Source organism: Gigantopelta aegis, chromosome 7 (genome assembly GCF_016097555.1).
Source record: "Gigantopelta aegis isolate Gae_Host chromosome 7, Gae_host_genome, whole genome shotgun sequence".
NCBI lineage: Eukaryota > Metazoa > Mollusca > Gastropoda > Neomphalida > Peltospiridae > Gigantopelta > Gigantopelta aegis.
The window spans coordinates 2,858,474-2,885,709 of NC_054705.1; the positions used below are offsets into that span (position 1 = coordinate 2,858,474).

A 27,236-nucleotide genomic window follows, 5' to 3' on the forward strand; every position below is an offset into this window, starting at 1 on the left:
TGCAGGGGTGTAACATTCTTCTTTGAGAATGGCCAATACAGCACAAATTGAAGTTAAGAGTAAAATTCAGTATCCGTGAAAATTCTGTGATATTGTATTTGTATTTTTGCACAGTTCTTTACACTGTTTTTAGTTTAAATCTTTAATTTTTATATTGAAGTTGATCATCACTTTATTTTGTTTGCATTACCATAGTTTGACACCCAATAGCCGATGTATTTTTCGTGCTGGGGTGGTCGTTAAACATTCATTCATTCATTCATTCATTCAACTAGTGGTTGGATTCAGTCCGTGTGGGCGGCACACTGATTGTAATAGTATCAGTACTTGTAGATTTGATTGTTTTTTCACATGCTTGTAAGGTCCGGTCCATGTTTTTTTTAGATGCTTATTTAAAACGATACCCACATGTTTTATAGAATGCGTATAGGGTATTTGTTTCCCATATAAAAAGAGATGTGGGTCTGTCTCTTGAGGTGTTTGTTCAAGTTTAGAAAGTGTCATTCAGTTTTATAATTATAATCAATTACAGTGAAGCTTCCATCACTGTGAGATACAAATTTATATTAAAACATAAAATAGAGCCCCAAACATATTGAATTAACCAATATAATGACTGGTTTAAAACCAAATCATTCATGTTTCTTTTCAATAAAATGATATAGCAAACACAATTTATTAATTTTAATGCATCTATCTATAATGAATTGTCATTAACGAATACAGAACAAATTCCATCTTTTAAAACTTTGGTCTGAAAAAAAAAAAAAATCAATACCGAACCGTGGTCGGGTATAATGATGATGATGATAACTAGTTTAACGTGCCCATATACCACTAGGGTTTCGAACACGCCCATCCCGAGTCCGACCTGCGATAAGATCGGTGGCCTGACTCGGGATGTGTGCGTGGGGGTGGGGGTGGGGGGGGGGGTGTTAGTGTTTGAAAATAGGGAGAATTTTGAAGATAGCAATTAGTAAAAAGGTTAATAGAATAAAAAAAAAATTAAAAGTCGAGAGCACAAGCGACAGCGTCGAGCTTCGTCGAGAGTTAGTTTGGAAGTGATCGGGTATACACAGTGCGCTACTACGCATTCACTCGGGTGTGATCGTATTGATTTCCCCGAACACCTGGCCTGTGTCATTCGTATAACGACCACATGACTCGCGCCGTTTGCCGTATATGGTATTGGTTACTATCCATTGTTCTAGCTTTAAAAAATTAGCTCATCAACACTTGCATTAGTGCAAAAACTGCGTCGACCTGTCCTTTACGCGGCTGACCTGTGACGTCGTGCGTACATTTGCATATTAATGAGTTATTGTGCATATTAATGAGAAACCGGCCACTGACCGGATATGGTATACACGCATATCATTTCATTTCAACTTATTTTCGTGATTATATCCAATTAATGTTCTAGCACGCTAGCCTGGACATTCACACACACACACACACACACACACACACACACACACACACCTCAGCTATCTGGGTTGTCTGTCCAGGGCGATGGGTTTGTTGTTAGTGTTTAGTGAGGGAGAAGAGGCTAATAATGTAGATCGTGACAGGCTTCACGCGAGGTCAAAATCATAGAGTGAAGTCACTTCTCTCTCAAACGTTAGAGAGGGCGAAGTTTTTAATAGCAGAGAGACTGGAATTTTTTATTAAAAAAAGACAAAAACAAACCCTGACATGGAACTCGGCGCCTAGCGCCTTCTCGCAGAAATGGCATTAACAAACTCTACATCGACATGTGTGTACGCCATACTCGACTGAATTTTTTTAATGTAGATTATCGCTATTTATCCAATTATTTTGGTCACTTCAAACATAACGTGTACACTACACATCGGCATTTCATATAAAAAAGGATCCACCTGGAGGAATATTAGTGGCCTGATGTAAGTTCGTAGCCCTATAGGGTGATGGGTATCATAGAAGGAAGGAAATGTTTTATTTAACGACGCACTCAACACATTGTATTTACGTTATATGGCGTCAGACACATGGCTAAGGACCACAAAGATATTGAGAGAGGAAACCCGCTGTCGCCACTTCATAGGCTACTCTTTTCGATTAGCAGCAAGGGATTCTTTTATATCCCACAGACAGGATAGTACATACCACGACCTTTATTACACCATTTGTGGAGCACTGGCTGGAACGAGTAATAGACCAATGGGTCCACCGACTGGGATCGATCCTAGACCGTCCGCGCATCAAGCGAACGCTTTACCTCTGGGCTACGTCCCGCCGCGGGTATAACAGAGTGCGTTAAGCACGCTGAATCATCGAGCCGGGAAACCTTTGCTGCATGCATGAGTTGTTTCCCATATCACCCTTCATATTTGGTGAGGGGACCACCCGGCCATCACAAAAATGAGGGTGGACATTCTGATTCCTGACAATAAGTGAGAAATTTGACCTTATGTAAAAAGTTAACTTGGTGAAAAAAGTGTCCGCTTCTGCTAATTGGTTGTAAAATGTTGTTAACCGAGATACATTGTTAATTTTACATGGTTGATTAAAAATGTAAAACTAATGACTGAATATGTAACAATCACCATGGTACTGTGGTGCTGTTGTAGTGTGTGGGACGGGACGTAGCCCAGTGGTAAAGCGCTATCTCGATGCGCGGTCAGTGTGTGATCGATCCCCGTCGGTCAGCCCATTGGGCTATTTCTCGTTCCAGCCAGTGCACCACAACTGGTATATCAAAGGTTTCATAATTTTAAAATGGAGGGATGGTCACTTGTGAGATAAAACGTGCAATGTATTGCGTTACGTAAATGCTGAACGGTCCCTAAACATGGCATGCACGGAATACATATACCGTGTGTAAACTGTTGATCATCTAGTTTCGAATGACAATAGAAGTCACCAAATGACGTCGTCAGTACATACATGCGGAAGATTTTCGGAGCACCCCAGATCAGTTGATCAGACTACACAAGCCCTGCTTACACGGGAATTACATCGTCGTTATAACGAATCGTGTATGACACAATGGCCACCAGATCGGCTTTGATGAGAGTTTCTGTTTTCTTGACAATGTTCTTGTACTGTACAGGTGAGCTTGGTGATGTACTTTTATTTTACATTCGATCTTCCATTTGGGGGGGGGGGGGGGGGGGGGGGGTAGCCCAGTGGTACAACGCACGCTCCGTCGGTGGGCTCATTGGGCTATTTCTCGTTCCAGCCAGTACACCACGACAGATTTGTGGTGGGTCAAGTCACTATTTGACTGGAATAGTAATTGAGTTTTCTGTTCTATATGCTTAAATAATAAAAATATTCCGGATACTCCCCCTTTAAGCTTGAAATTATATGATAAATATATTATTACTGTCGTGTGTTTCGGTATCGTCAATATCATATATCAGGAATAAACATAATGTAGTATTATGCTCGCCAGAGCTTCGCATAATACAATTTTTTTTCCTAATATATAATATACTCGTTCGTGGTTTGTACATTCCCATTTAGTCTTATTGTAGTAATAAGGAAACTTCAGACTGCAATAACAAAAAAACAACAACAAAAAAACCCACTGAACATATTTTTGTTACAAAAGCTCGCACGCATAGTAGCATTCACCCAAATGACTCATGTCCCTAGCCAGGAATAACGTCATGTTTCAAGCCAGGACACTCAGCAATCCGTCAATTCTATAATATTCAACTGTCCAGACAAAGTAAGTTGTTTTATTTAATTAACTTTGGTTAATCATAATATAGAAAAGTGGCATTATAATAAATACAGAACCACATGCCAGTCGTTTTACCATGTTAATATTGCACTTGTTTATAGTGCGCAAGCTTTATATCGCACGACCGCTGCGCGCCTTCTCGTGGTATAATATTCGTGTGCGCTATAAACTCGTGCAACAAATAACACGTAAAAAGAACCCTCTCTCTCTCTCTCTCTCTCTCTCTAGATAGATAGATAGATAGATAGATAGATATATAGATATATATATATATATATATATATATATATATATATATGTGTGTATACTACTACTCAAAAGAAGTTAAGGGTAAAAAATATTTGTGCAAATAAAAATAAGCTAATATGCTAAAATTGTGACGACTGTTTATTTGATGTCTCAAGAACAGAAAACACAAAAGAAAATACCTTTGCTTGGAAACTAGTTTACTACCCAGATGGAGAAAGTCATGCACCCCCAAAAATGATGTTCACACATGTAGTAGAAGCGTCAGTAACTGGTGTAGCCACATTAGCATTCACACATTCTTGACAACGTTGGCGCATGCTGTTAACTAGGCGTTGGAAATAACGTTGAGGAATCCCTTGCCTTTCTGCAACTAATTGCTGAGCCAGTTGCTGGAGGTTGACGGCAGGGACGTGATGTGATCGAACTCGCCGCCCTAGTTCATCCCACTCTCAATGGGTGACAAGTCTGGTGAATATGCAGTCCAATCCATGTGCTGAACGTTCTGCTGCTGCACGGTGAGGTCTTGCGTTGTCGTCCTGGAACCAAGCTCCTGATCCAATCCGCTGCATAAGTGGAATTACAAAAGGTTGAACAATCTCGTTGAGATAACGCTGACCAGTCAAAGTTCTATTAATGATGTACAGAGGGGTTCTGTGATTCATGGATATGCCCGCCCACGCCATTACACTTCCTCCTCCAAATGGTAGATGTTGAACAACGTTAACATCAGCAAATCTTTCTCCTTGACGACGGTAAACACGAGCCCGACCATCATTGAACTGAAGCAGGTACCGTGACTCATCTGTGAATAATGTCTCTGCCCATTGCCCACGGTTTCACCGGATATGACGTCTGCACCAATCAAGGCGAGCCCTTCTGTGACGGGCAAGTAGCTGTGGTCGGACTACAGGACGCCGACATCGCAAACCTTGGTCTCGCAGACGATTCCTAATGCTCTGGTCAGACACATTGTTGCCTGCAGCAGCTCTGAGTTGATCACGAAGAGGCCGTGCGGTCACAAAGCCGTTATCATCAGGAAACGGTCTTCTCGTGCTGTTGTTGATCGTGGTCTTCGAGAAAGGGAGCGATTCTAAATAGAATTAGTCGTCCTGAATCTCTGCCAGAGTCTACCGACAGCACTTTGGCTTACATATAGACAGTGAGCCACAGATCTTTGAGTGTGTTCATCTTGTAGCCAGCCAATGGCCCTTCCCCTGTCTTGCAAACTGAGTTGTCGTTGAACCATCTTCAAAATTTAAAGTGATGATGAAAGGAAAATGCTCATCCCTTTCATTGCTAAAATTGGCATGTATTGAATTACACAGTGGATGTATCGAGGCAGGTTGTCAGTTTAGTCTGAATATGTTTTTGCTTCAAATCCATGAAAAGGAAATCCGGGTTAACTTAAAAAGTTTCTAAATGATGCATGCCCCTTAATAATATGATGTATTTAGTCCAAATGACAACAAAAAGGTTAATATTCTAACCCTATCTGGCCTAAAAAAAAAACATACTTCCAAAAATTATCAAAACGTTCCTTTGACCCTTAACTTCTTTTGAGTAGTATATATATATGTCATCCGTGAGATTTTCATCCTTCGTGGATCCGGCCAGATAATCCTTGACAGTGTGACCGGGGCTTTACCCTAGTAGCACATGTATCACGAGCTACGGGCTCCGTGATGCAGGGGTCCCCGCGGTGATGTGCACATTTATTTTCCACAGGTCATTTCCCACCTCTTCCCAGGGGGTTGCAAAATATATATGATGGGGAGGCGGTCCCGCTGTTATTTGCCGTTGATAAAGAACACACCTCTAACTCACGGTTTTGCTCAGATAAACGGATTGTAAACATACGAATACGTAACAAATGACAACTGACAATATTACGAATCTGATATCATTGATATACAATGGCTAACTTTTTTTCAGTTTGAAGTGGCACCTGGTCAAAACAGGGCACCAGACGTACACACATGAATATTCTAAGGAGGAAACTTAAGTTTTAACCAGAAGTAGCAAACAGTGAGGGTTGTTTACCTTTAAATGCCACGAGGCACTCCATGTTTCTGTAGACATAAAGCTGGTAGATAATGATGACACGGTAGAGCAAAAAGGGGTGGGCTGGGGAGATAGCCTCCTATAATTATAAATGGGAAATATACTATTAAATAAAAGTTTGGGATATCCCATAAGAAAGGATCATCAATAGGAAAGTTTTAATGTTTTAAGGTGGTAAACCATGTAAACTAGATACGGTGTCATCCGATGATGTATTACAATGTTCGGTAGATTTCTGGGGACCAGGGATTTCAAGTGATGAAGGCAAAAGCACATCTACTTTCAAACACTGAGTTCCATGATCTACATATTGACCTGGGTAAAAAAAAAAAAAACTTGGTCGCTATCGTGTGTTTGCTCTGATCGGATTGCCTTGCCATTTCCTTTGTATAATGTAGTGATTTAAAACCACTTGGTCGCTATCGTGTGTTTGCTCTGATCGGATTGCCTTATACTGGGATGTCTCATCGTGCTATAAATAGAGCACACGCCAGTGCAAATGGCTCAACTAACATATATGTACAACGTTATTGACTATATGATACGCAATTTTAGCCACTTTACAAGTCGCAATTAGATCATATAAAGCTGTGTTAACCAACACATCTTTAAGTTATTTGTCCTTGATGTATAGACATGTTGTTTCGTTTAGTGTTTGACGTGTTTGTAGTGCAAATGAACGCGAGTTCCTGCTCTTCAAACATTGTCTCGTAACTTCTCTGGGATATTCGGCCGTGGTAAACGTTCTCTCGCATTCGAAAGACGATGTGAACCCCATGATGAATCGAATTAAAAATAACGTCAAAGCAAATTCAGAGTTTATATATTAAGGTTTAACCCCGCATCATCTTGAACTACATTTAAAAAAAAGAAGAGGGTTATGATTTTAATCCCCCCCCCCCCCCCACACCCACACACTTTTAATCAGCCAACTACATTCCTTCATATACTGTCGATTCTACTATTAATAGAAACAAGGCGTGATCACGAATTAAAGCAATATATTTGTTAATGGCGATTCTGCATCACCCGCCTATACCAAAAATCAGCGCAAATTTATTTTGTTCAATTCCTTTGTACCAATTCCAATGGAAACCCGAACACCTGAGTAGACCCCTGTTCAATTATTGCATAGCCAGGCAATCGCTTTAAAAGTAATATTCAATAATCAGTCTCTGTTCGAAAAGCATATATATATTCTTTATTCCTCTTAAAGAGAGTTACAATAGCATTAATAGTACAAGAACATAGCACAAAAAAAAGACAAGTTATTGAAAATCAAGGTAGACGTCAGAAACAATTACAAGATTATGAGAAACAAGTTATATAACACATTCACACACGTACTCACAGACACACACTGAGGTGTGTACATATATTAATATCTGCAGTATGCCAATATTTAATTAGTTAGTAATGCTTTAGAATATATTTTACTTAACAAGTAGATGAAGTGAATAACAACCTCACTATACAATTTTGCGGTATCTTCGTCAACATTAATTGGAGAATTACATGACAATAGCTGTACGATAAATTTATCGTCAGAGAGATTATGCAGTTCAGTGCTTAGCTCTATTGGACCAATATCAGAGAGAGAACACCAAAGCTTGCCTCTAATTTCTGATAAATACTGACAGTAATTTATAACATGTACAAGAAGATCAGAGTATTGCACTTTACAAAGAGTGCACAATCCTTGGGGTGACTGTGGTCTCCACGAAGCGCAAACACTAATGCCATGACGGGCCTGCTCTTTTAGTAAATGAGTGAAATGAGCTATTTTTCAAGCATTGTTCATTTTTTTAAGACGATGAATTTGCAGAAAATGATTAATGTCTGGAGTTGAAGAAATGTGTGATTTCCATTTTGCTCCCTCCTACTCAAAAACACTTTTATTAACTATTCTTTTCCAAATTTGTTTTGGAGGAAATATGGAAGTTTGATAAAAGTTATTTAAATATGTAATCAATTTATATTTATAAAGTATCTTGTGTATGTCGCTTGCAAAACCAACCGGAACGGGAACACAGTGGTTCTTAAAACATAGTAACCTACTTGTTATAATAATGTAGGGTAAACACCATGCAGGACAGTGAAGGAAATGTTGTAGAAAATTTAATTTATGGATATCTATTCTGGATTCAATTGAAATGGTACCAACTAACCCTAAACAAATAACTGTTCGTGTCCTTTTAGGTAGACCTTGTATATTTTTTTTTATTGCAAACCTAAAAGCCCTTTCTAAAGCCAATAACTCGTTTTGAGTAATGGTGTTCCATAGTTCACAGCCGTAGTGTGCTTTAGATAAGCACAAAGTGTTGGCTAACTTCAAACTAGTGGTGGTGCAGGGGTGTAACATTCTCTTTGAGAATGGCCAATACAGCACAAATTGAAGTTAAGAGTAAAATTCAGTATCCGTGAAATTCTGTGATATTTGTATTTGTATTTTTGCACAGTTCTTTACACTGTTTTTGTTTAAATCTTGAATTTTTATATTGAAGTTGATCATCACTTTATTTGTTTGCATTACCATAGTTTGACACCCAATAGCCGATGTATTTTTCGTGCTGGGGTGTCGTTAAACATTCATTCATTCATTCATTCATTCAAACTAGTGGTTGGATTCAGTCCGTGTGGGCGGCACCCTGATTGTAATAGTATCATACTTGTAGATTTGATTGTTTTACATGCTTGTAAGGTCCGGTCCATGTTTTTTAGATGCTTATTTAAAACGATACCAACATGTTTTATAGAATGCGTATAGGGTATTTGTTTCCCATATAAAAAGAGATGTGGGTCTGTCTCTTGAGGTGTTTGTTCAAGTTTAGAAAGTGTCATTCAGTTTTATAATTATAATCAATTACAGTGAAGCTTCCATCACTGTGAGATACAAATTTATATTAAAACATAAAATAGAGCCCCAAACATATTGAATTAACACTATAAATGACTGGTTTAAAACCAAATCATTCATGTTTCTTTTCAATAAAATGATATAGCAAACACAATTTATTAATTTTAATGCATCTATCTATAATGAATTGTCATTAACGAATACAGAACAAATTCCATCTTTTAAAACTTTGGTCTGAAAAAAAAAAAAATTCAATACCGAACCGTGGTCGGGTATAATGATGATGATGATAACTAGTTTAACGTGCCCATATACCACTAGGGTTTCGAACACGCCCATCCCGAGTCCGACCTGCGATAAGATCGGTGGCCTGACTCGGGATGTGTGCGTGGGGGTGGGGGTGGGGGGGGGGGGTGGGTGTTAGTGTTTGAAAATAGGGAGAATTTTGAAGATAGCAATTAGTAAAAAGGTTAATAGAATAAAAAAAAAATTAAAAAGTCGAGAGCACAAGCGACAGCGTCGAGCTTCGTCGAGAGTTAGTTTGGAAGTGATCGGGTATACACAGTGCGCTACTACGCATTCATTCGGGTGTGATCGTATTGATTTCCCCGAACACCTGGCCTGTGTCATTCGTATAACGACCACATGACTCGCGCCGTTTGCCGTATATGGTATTGGTTACTATCCATTGTTCTAGCTTTAAAAAATTAGCTCATCAACACTTGCATTAGTGCAAAAACTGCGTCGACCTGTCCTTTACGCGGCTGACCTGTGACGTCGTGCGTACATTTGCATATTAATGAGTTATTGTGCATATTAATGAGAAACCGGCCACTGACCGGATATGGTATACACGCATATCATTTCATTTCAACTTATTTTCGTGATTATATCCAATTAATGTTCTAGCACGCTAGCCTGGACATTCACACACACACACACACACACACACACACACACACACACACACCTCAGCTATCTGGGTTGTCTGTCCAGGGCGATGGGTTTGTTGTTAGTGTTTAGTGAGGGAGAAGAGGCTAATAATGTAGATCGTGACAGGCTTCACGCGAGGTCAAAATCATAGAGTGAAGTCACTTCTCTCTCAAACGTTAGAGAGGGCGAAGTTTTTAATAGCAGAGAGACTGGAATTTTTTATTAAAAAAAGACAAAAACAAACCCTGACATGGAACTCGGCGCCTAGCGCCTTCTCGCAGAAATGGCATTAACAAACTCTACATCGACATGTGTGTACGCCATACTCGACTGAATTTTTTTAATGTAGATTATCGCTATTTATCCAATTATTTTGGTCACTTCAAACATAACGTGTACACTACACATCGGCATTTCATATAAAAAAGGATCCACCTGGAGGAATATTAGTGGCCTGATGTAAGTTCGTAGCCCTATAGGGTGATGGGTATCATAGAAGGAAGGAAATGTTTTATTTAACGACGCACTCAACACATTGTATTTACGTTATATGGCGTCAGACACATGGCTAAGGACCACAAAGATATTGAGAGAGGAAACCCGCTGTCGCCACTTCATAGGCTACTCTTTTCGATTAGCAGCAAGGGATTCTTTTATATCCCACAGACAGGATAGTACATACCACGACCTTTATTACACCATTTGTGGAGCACTGGCTGGAACGAGTAATAGACCAATGGGTCCACCGACTGGGATCGATCCTAGACCGTCCGCGCATCAAGCGAACGCTTTACCTCTGGGCTACGTCCCGCCGCGGGTATAACAGAGTGCGTTAAGCACGCTGAATCATCGAGCCGGGAAACCTTTGCTGCATGCATGAGTTGTTTCCCATATCACCCTTCATATTTGGTGAGGGGACCACCCGGGCCATCACAAAAATGAGGGTGGACATTCTGATTCCTGACAATAAGTGAGAAATTTGACCTTATGTAAAAAGTTAACTTGGTGAAAAAAGTGTCCGCTTCTGCTAATTGGTTGTAAAATGTTGTTAACCGAGATACATTGTTAATTTTACATGGTTGATTAAAAATGTAAAACTAATGACTGAATATGTAACAATCACCATGGTACTGTGGTGCTGTTGTAGTGTGTGGGACGGGACGTAGCCCAGTGGTAAAGCGCTATCTCGATGCGCGGTCAGTGTGTGATCGATCCCCGTCGGTCAGCCCATTGGGCTATTTCTCGTTCCAGCCAGTGCACCACAACTGGTATATCAAAGGTTTCATAATTTTAAAATGGAGGGATGGTCACTTGTGAGATAAAACGTGCAATGTATTGCGTTACGTAAATGCTGAACGGTCCCTAAACATGGCATGCACGGAATACATATACCGTGTGTAAACTGTTGATCATCTAGTTTCGAATGACAATAGAAGTCACCAAATGACGTCGTCAGTACATACATGCGGAAGATTTTCGGAGCACCCCAGATCAGTTGATCAGACTACACAAGCCCTGCTTACACGGGAATTACATCGTCGTTATAACGAATCGTGTATGACACAATGGCCACCAGATCGGCTTTGATGAGAGTTTCTGTTTTCTTGACAATGTTCTTGTACTGTACAGGTGAGCTTGGTGATGTACTTTTATTTTACATTCGATCTTCCATTTGGGGGGGGGGGGGGGGGGGTAGCCCAGTGGTACAACGCACGCTCCGTCGGTGGGCTCATTGGGCTATTTCTCGTTCCAGCCAGTACACCACGACTGGTATATCAAAGGCCATGGTATGCACTAACCTGTCTGTGGGATGATGCATATAAAAGTTACCTTGCTGCTTATCGAAAAGAGTATCCCATGAAGTGGCGACAGCGGGTTCCTCTCTCATTATCTGGGTGGTCCTTATCTATATGTCTGACGCCATATAACCGTAAATAAAATGTGTTGAGTGCGTCATTAAATAAAACATTTCTTTCTTTTTTTCCATAGGGATACATTGATATTGTAGCACATAGTACGTCGCCAACAGGGGAAATAAGGGAATGCATTTGTGTATCTGTAGCTCTGTACGTTTTAAATTTGGTGTGTAACGTTTAGTGTTGTAGACACCTGGCATATATATATATATATATATATATATATATATATATATATATATATATATATATATATACCTTTACGAAACATAACACTAATTGTGCATACCACAGCCGTGAAAATATATCACACACTTTCAAGTTGAATCATAAATAGAACACAGGGTCGTACCCTGATCAAACCCCTGGGGTGGGGGGAGGCATTATTTTTATATAAAAAAAATGAAACGGTATACAAATTAAACCCTGACATGTGTATGCTATTTTCTGGAGTAAAACAATGTGAGATTCTGCCCCCTGCCACCCGGAGGGTACTGCCCTGTTATCTTGTATGCGGTGTTTTTCCCCGTGTCGGCGTTGCTTGTCTTTGTTCATTCTCAGGTAAGCGCTATTTATAAAACGGTCATAACGAAATCGGGAATTCCCGATTTAATCTACCGTGTCCGTTAATGTGAAATGTCTTCCTCCTGAATAACCCCGTCAGTGGGCCCATTGCGCTATTTCTCGCTCCAGCCAGTGCACCACGACTGGTACACCAAAGACCGTGGCATGTGCTATCCCGTCTGTGGGGTGGTGCTTATAAAAGATCCCTTGCTGCTAATCGAAAATAGTAGTCCATGAAATGGCGACAGCGGGTTTCCTGTCTCAATATTTGTGTGGTCCTTAACCATATGTTTGACGCCATATAACCGTAAACAAAATGTGTTGAGTGCGTCGTTAAATAAAACATTTCTTTCCTTCTGTCCTCCTGAATAAAGTAGATCTGAACCATCAACTAACATAAACAAATCGATGATCAGACAATTTAAGTATGGTAATGCACAGAATCGCGTATTAAAACAACATTAATTTTTCGCATATGATATGACGTGAATAATGTATATTGTAAAATCAATGCAAGTGAGCCTATAGTGTCTACGGGTGGACTGTGAAAAGACGATAAATTTAAATATCTCTCCCATTTGTGACATCAGTATCTCTGTCTTAACGTAATGTTATAAGGATGAAGACGATGATGATGTTAACAATATTAATGATAGTGATTATGATGACGACGATAATTATGATATTAACGATAAAAAATATGATAATGATTATCATCATATTAACGATAGTGATAATGGTGGCGACGATGATAATGATATTAATGATAGTCATGATGAGTATCATGGTGACGGGAGTAGTGGTCGTATTATTAATTGCTGTTGTTATTGCTGTTATTATTGCTGTTGTTGGAATTATTGTTGTTTTGCTGTTGTTGTTGTTATTACCACAGATAAAATGTTTATATATTATTCAAATAATATTGTTGTTGGTGTCGTTGTTAAAACAAAACTTTAAGAAACATAATACAAACTGTGCATACCATAGCCATGAAAATTGATAACACACATTGAAGTTAAATCATAAATAGAACATAGGCAATCTTACAAACTCGTTTCGTTTTCCGTGTTGGACTTTCCCAGTTCCTCGAGAATAGACACATTACATTGAAAACCTGCACGTTAATGTGGCGTGGATCTTGTAGTTGAATATTTAACCTGTGCACACAAATATGTATAGGCTATTTGGTGTCAAATAAAGGCAGGTATATGAATGTGATTAGTTAAAGTGTAAAGAGCTGTGGGGAAAAGTCCGATACAATACAAAACCGAAAACAGTCTAGTTTAAACATTTAAAAAACACGAACGTTACATTTTTGACGTTCATGCGATAATAAAGACAAAAACCGTTTTACCCACTGTATTAATGGCATAGCGCGTTAAAAATATAACGTTCAATGCTTATAACTGCAAATGCATTAATATTGTCATTATACAAAACTATATTAAAACCCAATCGAACTCTAGCCCACAACGATTTCTAACTGTATCAATACACAAATAAGGGAATTCCCTTAGAAAGTTGCATTCGCTGGGGTTTTTCCGTCAAATCTCCAATTCATTATAATGATTTACATTAGGCTTTATAGATTTTAATTTCCTGAATCAAATGTGGATTAAAAAATTATAAAATTTAAAATAACTGAACATCAACTGATAACGCAAACAGTTTTTTTTCTTCAAAAAAATAAATAAACGATAATTAATTAAGAATTGGACGATCTATATACTTATATAGAAGATTTGTTGTAAAGCGGTTAGAGTATGAATTTTGAACTAAAGGAGAGCGTCAAATTATTTAACAGTGAATGTGAAGACTGACTTGAAAGGGATAGAGTGGTTTCATTGTTACTGTGTGTGCGGATTTCAGAGGACGTTTGTGATTGTGTGATATTATTCTCGGAAAGGATAGGTCACGTAATTGTGCACGAAGGCGTATGTGTTTTCGCGCGTGTAAGTTGTCGATTTGGTGTTTTTGTCAAATGTGACAGAGCTGCGCTCATGTCTCTCTTTTGATCTGTTGAGCATTCTTTGCTATAACTTCTAACAGAAACTTCGTTTTTGTGGCCTGTCATATGTATTATGTGTCTCAGTTCAAAACCGGAGTAATTTAAAGCCTAAATTGCAGTGGCTTAATGTAAAGTCTCCACCAAAACGTTCATGTGTCATCCGACATTGTTGTCTATCAGTTTGTCACTGTCACTCACAGTGCAGACGATATTAAGATAAAAATAGAAATGATGGAAACCTCGGGGATTCCATTTTTGACGTAATTGATAAAAAAAAGAGTAGCTCCGGTAATAGCATTTTGTTTTTATTTGTTTACCGAAAAAGTGCAGTTTTCACGTTCATTCAAGAATAAACGTGGGTTTTTTTTTTTTTGTTTTTTTTTTTTGACATCACGTGATTGCATTTTAACCAATCCAGATGCCTATAACAAAACAGTAATTATAAAATAATTTCTATATGAAGCCGGGTGACATAATGTCGATACGACATGCAGTTATGAATGTACATGACTAGCGAGTGTGATAACACGCTACTGGGAAAATTCAAAGTAAAATGATCTAAAAACGGGTTTCTTCTCTAATACAGACCTATTATTTTTGTGTTGAACACAAAGTGTCTACTCCAACCGTAATTATATATGAGTATTGAGATAAACTACGATCACCATGCTAACGATCATGTTTAATATTCTATTTTAAGATACATTACATATAGATATTAACTTCACAATGGAGAAATAAAGACATAGGGGGAGAGAGAGAGAGAGAGAGAGAGAGAGAGAGAGAGAGAGAGAGAGAGAGAGAGAGGGGGGTGGGGGAGAGAGAGGAGGGGTGGGGGAGAGAGAGGAGGTGTGGGGGAGAGAGAGGAGGGGGTGGGGGTGGGGGGAGAGATAGACAGAAACAGTGAGAGACGTGAGAAACCCGCTACCATCACACAAGGCATTCCTCTTGAAAACACGGTCTGGGATCGATTTCCGTCGGTGGACACATTGTGCTAGAAACAAGTTCCTTTAATGGTGGATAATGATCAACACTGCCCTCCCCACCTCGCCCGCCACACGACAGGACAGCATTCTATAATCGAGCTAATCCGTGTCCCACTACAACCTCTCCTCGAACCCAACTCGGCCCCCACTCCCCCCACTCTCCCCACACCCGCCACACGACAGGACAGCACTTTATCATCGAGCTAATCCGTGTCCCACTACAACCTCTCCTCGAACCCAACTCGGTCCCCACTCCCCCCCCCCCCCCCCCCCCCCCCCCCCCCCCCACCGCATTATTTGGTGATTTTTTAAAAGATATTCCGGATTAGTGTATTTGAAAATGTACCAAGTTTTCCATTTCCCGGTCCATGTTGCTATTGCATAGGCTCTGCATTATGCTTAGGTCATAGTGAGGGAAAGAGTGGCTGAATGGGCGACAGACCACCTCTTATGTTGGTAATGCGCCTGTATTGACAAAAGCAAGTGACACAATGGTTTAAACATAGACTACTTAAACGTAGGAGAGAGATAGAAACTGAAAGTACAAAATGGATACACGATCTTATTTTTGGAAAGCTTTGATGTTCTCAGCAGTTTTCCTTACCAGTGCATATAAGTCATTATTGTCTTCGTTTGTTAATTTTATTAAACTTGTATTTCGTCAGTCAAGTAATAAATCTATGAGATCATTTTACGCCAAGCTCAAACCGTCTTTAAGAACCTATCCCTATGGTTCACCAAGTGGTTCCTGCATTACTTTGTCCTCGGATACCTAGACAGATACGCCGGCTCATTACATTCGAGTCATGCTTTTTTTCTGGACGTCAGAAGTATGTTCCTTCTTTCTCGTAGGAATAGAACCGTAGAGCGCCTGTTACATTAAACTCTTCTTTCCCGTTTCAATTAGTATTTCACGATTGTTTCGAAAATATCTAATGTTTCACGTCCAAAAGTCGATAATTGTTTAGTTTTTCTAGGGGTTTTTTCACATTTTGTAATTAAAAACAATAAACTGTTTAGTTCCTTTCCTTGTAGGTGTGTCCCTGAATCTTAAATATTCCACAGGAGAACATGAAGTAAAGCTAACGTGCAAAATCACCGATGCCCAGGGTTTTACCGGCAAGGTGTTGATAATCCAGTCAGCCGGGAACAGCTCTCACGCTCTTGGCAATTTCACTCAGATGAAGTCAAATTGCTCTAGCGTGATGCACGGGGCCACAGGTCGCTGTGGAGCAGGAACCAATAGCATCGACTCGCGTTCAAAGAAATACAAGGTCTTCACAACACTTGCAAGAGGTCCCGTTGATTACTACTGTCAAGCGTTCTCTGGTGACGTCATCTACTTCAGCAATGCTATAAAGTACCCATCGTCAAGTAAGTGAACCAGACGGGGATCGCCGGATTGCCGGTGGCGCGGTGCTCCCCGCTTTACGAATCCTTTATCCTCCAGGGCCTAATTAATAAAATAAAAATATATATATATATATATAAATATTATTAGTAATTAATTAATTATATTATATATTTATTTAGAACTGCCCGATCGAAATTGTAATTAATTGCACCTACTAATTATACATTAAAATAATAGAATGATATAAGGCTTTTAACTATGGTGCTATTATAAATATGTGAGTAATAATATATAAATATGATAGATCCCTATTTGTAATTGATTTATTTATTTAAGTTTGTAAGTGGTCATACCACACTATTTAAAATTACCCCATGCACTTTTTTAATCCACCCCTTCCCCCCCCCCCTCCCGCCCCGGAATCGACAACTGGCGATGTCAGAGGCTGAATCCGGGGTGGGCGTGCCTGAACCCTCGTGGATAGGGGCACGTAAATATAGTTGCCCGTTGCCCGACGGGGATCTACGATTTTCGAGGAGGGAAAGGGAGGGAGAGGTGTGTGTGTGTGTGTGTGTGTGTGTGTGTGTGTCGGGGGGGGGGGGGGTCTTTGCGGTAGTGCGACGAAGATCGGTAGAGTTAATAAACAAGAATTGTACACTGCAGGCAGAAAAAGGTTAGACATTACACTATTGCTGATAAGGTACAGTGCGGAACCAGGATGTTTAATAGAGGGGCCCTATAACCCGTTATAGTTTTTGAAAACAGAATTTAAAGGTCCTTGACAGGTGGACGGGATAACTTTGCATTTTTGTATTCTGTAATATATATTGTTTCTCCAAAAATGGGGGGTGGGGCGGGCCCCGTGGGCCCCGCCTGACGTAGCAAGGCAAATTGTTACGTCATTGTTCTTGTCAGGCGATAATGTTCTTTAAGGAATCCTGAATTAGGCCTATATTAATATAATCTATCACTGGTGTATAGATTCCAACCCGATGGACATGTTTTTTCGTGAGGGTTGGAATTACGTTATCTATACCTCACAATGGTGATTGATTCGTTTTCTTGCCCATTTAATTACCGTAACAAAATGCGTATGGTGTGTAGAACGATTCGTAAACATTTCACCTACATACAATGGAACTCATTTAATCATACGCTGAAATATAAAGTGCAACTTATGCAACAACATAAAAATGCAACAACTTAAATATAAAGTTGAAAATATTAAATTGTTTAAATATTTTTAAAACAATGGTACCACGTGAAATGGCAAACAGAATTTTGAAAGCCATGAGTTATGACGTCAATCGTCGTAAAACATGAGATATGACGTCACGCGTATGTAGAAATCGTCTTGCCCTCGGTTCAGACATATCTATCTAGCCCTAGGCTCAGACAGATTTTTCTAGCACCGTGCAAAAGCTGGATAACCATGTCCATTGGGTAAGAAATTACAATCTAGCCGGCGATAGGGCTATGACCGTTTTTTGGGGGGGTTTTCGCCGAAAGTCGGCTGGTGTCGCAGCGTTATTAGCAGTAGTTAGCGGTCGAAGTTGCTTTAATATTTTGGACCTAATCACATTTTAGAAACGAAATTACACAACAGATGTCAGTCCTTGACTTTCCTTTTGCGCCAGACTGGACATTGACGCAAGTCGCGCCGTTTGCAGTGACCAGTCTAGCGTTGTTAATTCTCGGTCACATTAATTTCAGTAATAATAGAAAATATTGATTATTCTTGCCCACTGGACAGAGTTATCCAGCTTTTGCACGGTGCTAGAAAAAACTAACCCACCCGATTTCTATATACGCGTGACGTCATACCTCATGCTTTACAACGATTGACGTTATAATTCATGGTTTTCAGAATTCTATTTGCCATTTCATGTTGTTAAAATTGTTTTAAAATTATTTAAACAAATTAATATTTTCAACTTTATATTTATTGGTAAGTTGTTACATTTGTATGTCGTTGCATGAGGTGGACTATATTTTGTCCGCGTATGATTAAATGAGTTTATAGGTAAAATGTTTACGAATCATCTTACAATAAATAAACCATCGCTTATAAAAGTAATTTGTTGTTGGTGAAATTAAATGGGCAAGAAAAAGATTCAGTCACGGTTGTGAGGTATAGATAAGGCAATTCCAACCCCTGAGTTGGAATTGCCTTATGTATACGTCACAACGGTGATAGATTCTATCATTACGTTCAGGGGCATAGCATGATCTGGACCTGGCGTGGGGGGGGGGGGGGGGGGGGGGTTCGAATATGAACTAAGTGGACCCTTTTTCTATTTTGTTTTTGCACCACCAGAATCTCCATATGTATAAACCTGTATCATATGTTTTAGCTCTGAAAACTTCAGCGGAGGGGGTGGGGTGGGGCTGGGGGATGGGGGTCGTCCGAACCCCAAGCCTACGCTCCTGACGTTCATTTTAACATAACGACACATTATAAACCACTTAGTAATATCCCGTTTTTATGAAACATACAATTGTTTTGTTTACATTTTATTTCTGGAAGATTTATTTATATCGAAATATCACAATATTTGCCAAATAGTTGTAGAAAATATATTGAAACCAGTAATCAGGTAACCCTATCGATAGTATCTTGTTTTCACAAACCATAATTCTAGCATAGAATTTGTACTGTGTTGCCTGGAATGTGTGTATAAGTGTGTGTGTGTGTGTGTGTGTGTGTGTGTGTATGTGTGTGTGTGTCGTATGTGTGTGTCTGTGTGTGTGTGTGTATGTGTGTGTGAGAGATAGAGAGAATGTGTGTGTGTCTCTCTCTCTGTGTGTGTGTGTGTGTGTGTGTGTGTGTGTATTGGATGTTGCCAATGATTTATTGTCCTGAGAGTGGTACAGTAGGTCTGCTGCTTGTCCAAATAACCTACTGACTCACCAAAATGGTAATCATAACAATAACTATAGCAGTAATAATAATAACAATAACAACAACAACAACTGCAAAAACAACAACAACGACCACAATAATAAAATACGATAGGATACAATGCGACCCAACACATAAGAATACAATACAGTGGAACACAATACAATACTATAACGCTATTATACAATTCTGCCGTAAGCCTCGAGTCCAATACGAATTTTCACCAAAACGTGAGCGAGTAAAATGAAATTCCATATTGTAAACAAAAATGTATATTAACCTTTTTATTATTCATCTTTCAGTTAATTTATTAGTTTTAAAATAGTAACTGAAATATAATATTGTATGACTTAGCCGATATTTTTGCGTCAGCTGCTTTGAAAGTTTTGTTAAAATGTTTTATTGATGAACTATAATACATATAAATGACATATTATGGCTAGGCGTCCTCAGCACAAAAAAGGGGAAATAAAGAAAAAAGAAACGATAGTGATGTCCCTTTATTTTGGTAATGAGCATGCGCGTCCAATAGAGCTTTTACCTTCAAATATGGAACGTCCAATAACACCTTTTGGAGATTTGTGGGTACAAGATCTGTAACTATTGTTCGATCACGTCTTACAATTGAACCAATTTGATTGGAATATATTATATAGATGTATAATGCAATACAGCACAGTACAGTACAGTACAATACAGTGCAGTGCAGTACAGTACAGCACAGTACAGTACAGTACAGTACAGTACAGTACAATGCAATACAATGAAATAAAACCAAACACGAAAAAAATCCGGAGAAACAAATGCAAACAGAAACGTATATAAACAATGAACATTACCAGTTCTACTTGTCAGCCCTCAATATATTGTTGTTGTTTTTTTCAGATTCAGATTCAAATTCCACCTGGTTTGGGCTTGCCACTGTGCCAGGTGTTCCTATCGGATACTGTATAAAGATGGCTATCCGGCTGCTAAGATGCGGAATCAGACGTTGGCGAGGCAATGACATCAATACTGACTTACTAGACGTCCTTTTTTAACATTGGCATTCTGATACTGTGTTAAATGCGTATTTCAGAATAACTAGTTTTCCCCTAGAAACTGCTGTGTGCCCTCGATCTCAGTCAGTCCTGTTCCCCTACTCAATACCAGGCACCGGCTCCCAGCCAGAGCAGGGTTTAACGACTCAGTGTAAGGCCACCTTAAAAAGAAAGAAGGAAAAAGGAGAAGAATAAAGATCTGTCCTTTTCAGAGGACACATCGCCCAAAAATGCATGCCACGTGCTCCCCCAGGCGGCCCACTCCAGATCTAAGGGCCAAAAGGCCCACAAAACTTAGGTTTTGTGTACTTCTCCTCCTTTGCCTTTCAACCTTTCTCCTTCTGTTCCATCCTATTTCTACGAAGGTGATAGAAGGCAACATATTCTACGTAGCTGACTCCGTTTGGGTACCAGTGATTTGAATGGTCACACATTTGTACGACACGTGACAGATAACCCTTGTTGTACTTGTGGGCACCCAGTTGAAGATGCTGAACATTTTTGTTTATGTTTTTGTCCAACATACGCTGCAGCTCGCAATACCCATTTACTGAACTATTATAATTTGAAATGTCATACTTTACTATTTGGAGATTCTAATTTAAGTATCCAAGATAATATCTCTGTATTTAAATCTGTTCAGAATTGTCGTATTAATAGTAAGCGTTTCGAGATCAATTAACCATTTAACCATTCTAACTGTTTGCTATTTACTCTGTTTCTTCAACACCTTCCTCTCTTATATATATTAAAGGGGCATTCCTGAGTTTGCTGCGATTTTTAAGATGTTATCGACTAAAAGAGACTTTTTAACGATTGTAATTACATATCAAATATATTTTTCTGCATAAAATATTAGTGGCTGTATATTAAACGTGTTTCTGGTAGTTCTAATATTTAAAGTTAAAGTTAAACTGATATTCTAAACATGAAGATATATTTGATATGTATGTTTAATCATAGAAATATTTTATTAGTCGGAAACATCTTACTCGGGAATGTCCCTTTAACATTCAACGAGAACATGGTTAATTGTATATATGTAGGGATTTTCATGAATAAATGGGGCACCCGGTTGTCCGGTGTTCCCTGAAAAGAGATTTTTTTTTTTTTTTTTACTGACTTCTCCCTCACTAACCACTAACTAATTGTCCCGGACAGACAGCCCAGATAGGTGATGTGTATACCCACGACAGCGTGCTTGGATCTTAATTGACTAAAAGCTTACGTTGAAATGAATGAATGAATCTATGTGGATGTGAAGATACATTTCTAAACATGCTATTTTATAGTTTAAAACATGTGTTTTGTTCAAAGACACCACTAGAGCTCATTGATTTATTAATCATCGGCTACTGAATGTCAAACATTTGGTAATTTTCCATCAGCAGCAAAGATGTTTATATGCACCATCCCACATACCAGGCAGCAAACAACACGGCCTTTGATATATCAGGCATGGCTGGAACGAGAAATAACCCAACGGGCCCGCCGACGGAGTTCAATCCTGGACTGATGGCGTACCACGCGCACGCTTTACCACTGTGCTACATCCCGCTCCTGTTTGTGTCTAGCTAGTGGAACAACGACCGAACACTCAGTTTTGTAGTGTCCAGTTTGATGACGTCAGTGAGAGAAAACCTTCCTGTGCTGACTGTCCATTTCCTATCCACATCTGCATACACTACTTGATCAGTTATTGTCGTACATGCAATAAACATACCAAAGGCCGTGGTATGTGCTATCCTGTCTGCGGGATGGTTCATATAACAGATCCCTTGCTGTTAATCGAAAAGAGTAGCCCATGGAGTGGCTACAACGGGTTTCCTCTCTCAGTATCTGTGTGGTCCTTAATCATATGTCCCACGCCATTTAACCGTAAAAAACTGTGTTAAGTGCGTCGTAAAATAATAATAATAATAATAATAATAATAATAAAAATGATATACCAGTTACGGCGCGCTATTAGGGACATTAATGAAAACAATCAAACTATGGGTCCACTGAGGTAATACTGAGAAAGGCTGGACTCGGTGACATCGTGGTAAAACCATCGGACGTAAGGCTGGTAGGTACAGGGTTCGCAGCTCGGTACCGGCTCCCACTCAGAACGAGTTTTAACGACTCAATGGGCGGGTGTAAGGCCACTACAGCCTCGTCTCTCTCACCAACCACTAACAATTAACTAACCCACTGTCCTGGACAGACAGCCGAGATAGCCGAGGCGTGTGTGCAGGTGTAAGGCCACTACAGACTCGTCTCTCTCACCAACCACTAACAATTAACTAACCCACTGTCCTGGACAGACAGCCGAGATAGCCGAGGCGTGTGTGCAGGTGTAAGGCCACTACAGACTCGTCTCTCTCGCTCGCGTATATGTCTGTGTTGTGAGCGGTCCATCACACTATACACTGTCTAACAACTTCGTATGGTTCTGACGCCCGCAGTGTAGTGGTTTAGTTATCGGGCTGGTAGACACTGGGTTCAAGTTGACATGAGAAAGCTGATCCGACTTTTCTATCACAAGCCAGTGTTAACTAAAGTTTGTTTGTTTGCTTTGTTTAACGACACCACTAGATCGCATTAATTTATTAATCATCGGCTATAGAATGTCAAACATATGGTAATTCTGACACATAGTCTTAGAGAAGAAAGTCGCAACATTTTGTCATTGGTAGCAAGGAATTTGCTACATGCACCATCCCGCAGGCAGTAGAGCACATACCACCCCCTTTGATATACCAGTCGTGGAGCACTAGCCGGAAGGAAAACCACTACTAATTAAGCATTAAACCCACCGCTCTGAAATATTGCCCAGAGAGCTGAGATATAATATGATCACAACATATATGTACTCACTGTATTCATTTTAGACCAGTGGTACAGCGCTCGCTCGATGCGCGGTCGGTGTGGGATCGATCCCCGTCAGTGGACCCATTGGACTATTTCTATTTCCAGCCAGTGCATCAGGACTGGTATATCAAAGGCCGTGGTATGTACTACCCTCTCTGTGGGATAGTGCATATTAAAGATCCCTTGCTGTTAATCGAAAAGAGTAGCCCCTGAAGTGGCGACAGCCGGTTTCCTTTCTCAATACCTGTGTGGTCTTTAATCATATGTCTGACACATTATAACCGTAATAAAAATGTGCTGAGTGCGTCGTTAAATAAAACATTTCTTTCTTTCTTTCATTTTAAGTGGTTTCTATTTGATGCTCAGTGTGTGTTTATGTATAATATATTTGACAAATCATGTATAAACAACTGCATGGGATATGTTTGCAAACGAAAAGGGACTAAAAAAAATAAAGTAAAAATAAATAAATAATAAAACCCAACCAAAAATACAGAACAAAATCCCATCCCACCACCTTCACCACCACCACCACCACCACCATCAACGACAACGCCAGTTGAGTATGTAAGCACGGAAAACAATTTAAAATGAAATGGATACTGTTATTTCACAACTTACCCGTACTGCATACTGACAGTGCTGAGAAAATGAAAATATTCAAACAAATTGGGATCGCATCCATTTTGCCCGACTCCTATTAAAGAAATGAGTTATCAGTTTAAATGCAAGAAAAAGTATCCTTAAAGAGGGCGTTGCGTTATTCTTGATTGTAAAAATAAAATGTCTCGTGTACAAATTGTATCTGTCTATAATGTTTCACTCCAGTGCCTCCTTTCCATAAGCATAGTTGTGTCTTTTTTATTATTAAACACGACATTAATGCACTGTGTATCTAGAGTGCAAAACGTGTTTTAGTATCGCATCAAAGATCTCGAAAGAGACACAATATATTCATCGGGATAGATATATTCAAAAAGAGCATGGCGTGTACACTCGATTGTAACAGTCGATATCAAGACACGAAGAACGACTCACCTTGTCCATTATCTGGTGTTTCGTTCATTACGTCTACAGAGACGTTTATTACGTCTAGGTTAGTCTCATACGTATTTGCACAGCATGGTACTGACATACATACTTGTAACTCAGCAATGAAGAATAAATAGAGGATAGTTCATGGTGGGGTTGGGTTTTTTGGTCAAATATGATTTATATCTCATCTCGTGAAGTTTGCAATCATATCTCACGAGTCGCGCTAGCGCGACGAGTGTGGAATGATTGCAAATTTCACGAGATGAGATATAAATCATATTTGACAAAAACATGAAATTTTCTATTTGTTATATAACTTTTGGCAATATACCTTTAGTTTTAAAATGCCAACAGCAAACTAGTTCCGGCTTTCTTACAGTAAAGATAACACTTTCTACAGTGAAGACATATTTTAGAGTGAAATAGTGAAATGTTCACTCTAAAATGTGTTATCGTCACTGAGTGACTGATAACACTTTTATTTCACGGATATTTTAAGATTTTTCACTAAATGTTATGCAATAAACGCAAACATCCATAATGTTAGGTGTAGTGCTCAGCAGTCGTTATGGAATGTGTGATTTGAATAATAAAGAACGTCCCATAACAAATTATTTTTGAAATAATATGTATGATAAGATGGACTGAGGTGTTTGTAATTCGATATGTGTGTTTGTGTGTGTGTGTGTGTGCGTGTGTGTGTATGTGTGTGTGTGTTTGTGTGTGTGTGTGTATGTGTGAGTATGTTTGTGTGTATGTGTGTATGCGTGTGTATATGTGTGTGTGTGTTTGTGTGTATGTTTGTGTATGTGTGTATGCGTGTGTATGTGTGTTTTGTGTGTATGTGTGAGTATGTTTGTGTGTATGTGTGTATGCGTGTGTATATGTGTGTGTATGTTTGTGTTTGTGTGTATGTGTGTATGCGTGTGTATGTGCGTGTATGTGTGTGTATGTGCGTGTATGTGTATGTATGCGTGTGTATGTGTGTGTATGTATGTGTGTGTATGTGTGTATGTATGCGTGTGTATGTGCGTGTATGTGTATGTGTATGCGTGTGTATGTGTGTGTATGTGTGTGTATGTGTGTATGTATGCGTGTGTATGTGCGTGTATGTGTGTGTGTATGTGTGTATGTATGTGTGTGTATGTGTGTGTATGTGTATATATATATATATATTTATATATATATATATGTGTGTGTGTGTGTGTGTGTGCGAGTATGATACAGCGGTCGGGGATGCTGCCAAACCCCTCCCCCTCAACATCCCCACCCCCGCTCGACCTGGAGCAAATTCTCAAATTCTCAAAAAAGTCCAAACAAAAAGAAGAAAAGAAATAGTCTGGCAAAATGAGCTTGCCCGAAAGCTTTACATCACGTATTTGCATCATTCCACCCGCAATATTAATTGTAATCCACATAAACACGCGTAGTGGATCGTTTTCATCACTATATAGCTGTTTGGCAGTAATGCTAATATGAATAAAATATGTATCCAGATTCGGGTATTTACATACGTACGTCTAATGCGTTTTATCGACTCATTTATACGAACTGAATGTAGTAGTCCGCGATGGTCTGGTCGACATGTACACTTTTGGGTATACTTTTTGACACTGTTGGATGCTAGACCATCAGGGCGTCCACAAACCATTGTTGATCAATGTTGTTCATGAGATACAATCTCGTCTGGACTAATACAAATATAATCGAATTCGGAAACAGGATGCTATATCAAACAAATAGGTGTTGTATGATAGCCGTTTACTTAGGTTCGTCCCTATCAAAACAGGGGGTGGGGGTGGGGGACGGGACATATCCCAGTTGTAAAGCGCTCGCTTGATGCGTGGTCGGCCTGTGATCGATCCCCGTTGTTGGGCCCATTGGACTATTTCTCGCTCCATCCAGTGAACCAAGACTTGTATTTCAAAGGCCGTGCTTTGTGTTATCATGCCTGTTTGACATCCAATAGCCGACAATTAATAAATGCATGTGCACTAGAGGTGTCTTTAAACAAATCAAAATTTTGGCAAAAAAAATCAAAAAAATCATAGTATTCAATAAATCCTATCAAAATGAATATCGAGAAGGCAATGCCGTATAATAACGGTTAAGTTGGGTGGGGTTTGGGTGGTTGTGGTTGTTGTTGTTTTGATGTTGGTTTCTTTCTGGCTTTTTTCTAAATATAACTTGCAGACACTATTATATCTGGTGTATATAGATATAACTGGAATAAGATAATATGCATCATCCCTCAAACGTAACACAAAATTGCAATGAAATTAATTATATATCTTAAAATTACTCTATGCATATCCCCGCCGGTAGTCCATTGGACTATTTCTCGTTCCAGCCAGTGGATCACGACTAGTATATTAAATACCATGGTATGTGCTATCATGTATGTGTAATGATGCATGATATAAAAGATCCCTTCCTACTGATGAAAAATGTACTGGTAGCGGGTTTCCTCTCTAAGACTATGTCTAAAGTACCAAATGTTTGGCATGCAATAGCTGATAATTAATAATTCATTGTGCTCTAGTGGTGTCGTTAAACAAAGAAAACTTTAACTATATGCATAACCATGTCAAACTTCTCAGACAAAATTCGGATGTGTAACGACACCCCATGACAAAAATACACTATAATTTTATATATTTTATATATCGTTTTGTATGTCTTTTCCTATCTGAGCATACAACGTCTCTCTGTATACCTGTCACGGAGCTCTGGTTGCAAGGATGAAAAACACCATCCGGTGACCCA

At 39.3% G+C, this 27,236-nt stretch overlaps 1 protein-coding gene and 1 long non-coding RNA gene across 2 annotated transcripts; one reads left to right on the forward strand and one right to left on the reverse strand.

Annotated features, from left to right (window-relative positions):
- The first annotated feature begins 10,536 nt into the window (after nucleotides 1-10,536).
- On the forward strand, nucleotides 10,537-21,445 carry LOC121377484. The gene is made up of 3 exons (XM_041505496.1): nucleotides 10,537-11,441; nucleotides 16,322-16,660; nucleotides 20,428-21,445. The coding sequence occupies exons 1-3, from the start codon at nucleotides 11,378-11,380 to the stop codon at nucleotides 20,580-20,582; spliced, it is 558 nt and encodes a 185-aa protein (XP_041361430.1). The 5' UTR covers nucleotides 10,537-11,377; the 3' UTR covers nucleotides 20,583-21,445.
- On the reverse strand, nucleotides 14,970-20,517 carry LOC121377485. The gene is made up of 2 exons (XR_005958622.1): nucleotides 20,382-20,517; nucleotides 14,970-16,739 (listed from the first exon to the last, which is right to left on the reverse strand). It is a non-coding gene; the product is annotated as an uncharacterized LOC121377485 (long non-coding RNA).
- Nucleotides 21,446-27,236: the final 5,791 nt, after the last annotated feature.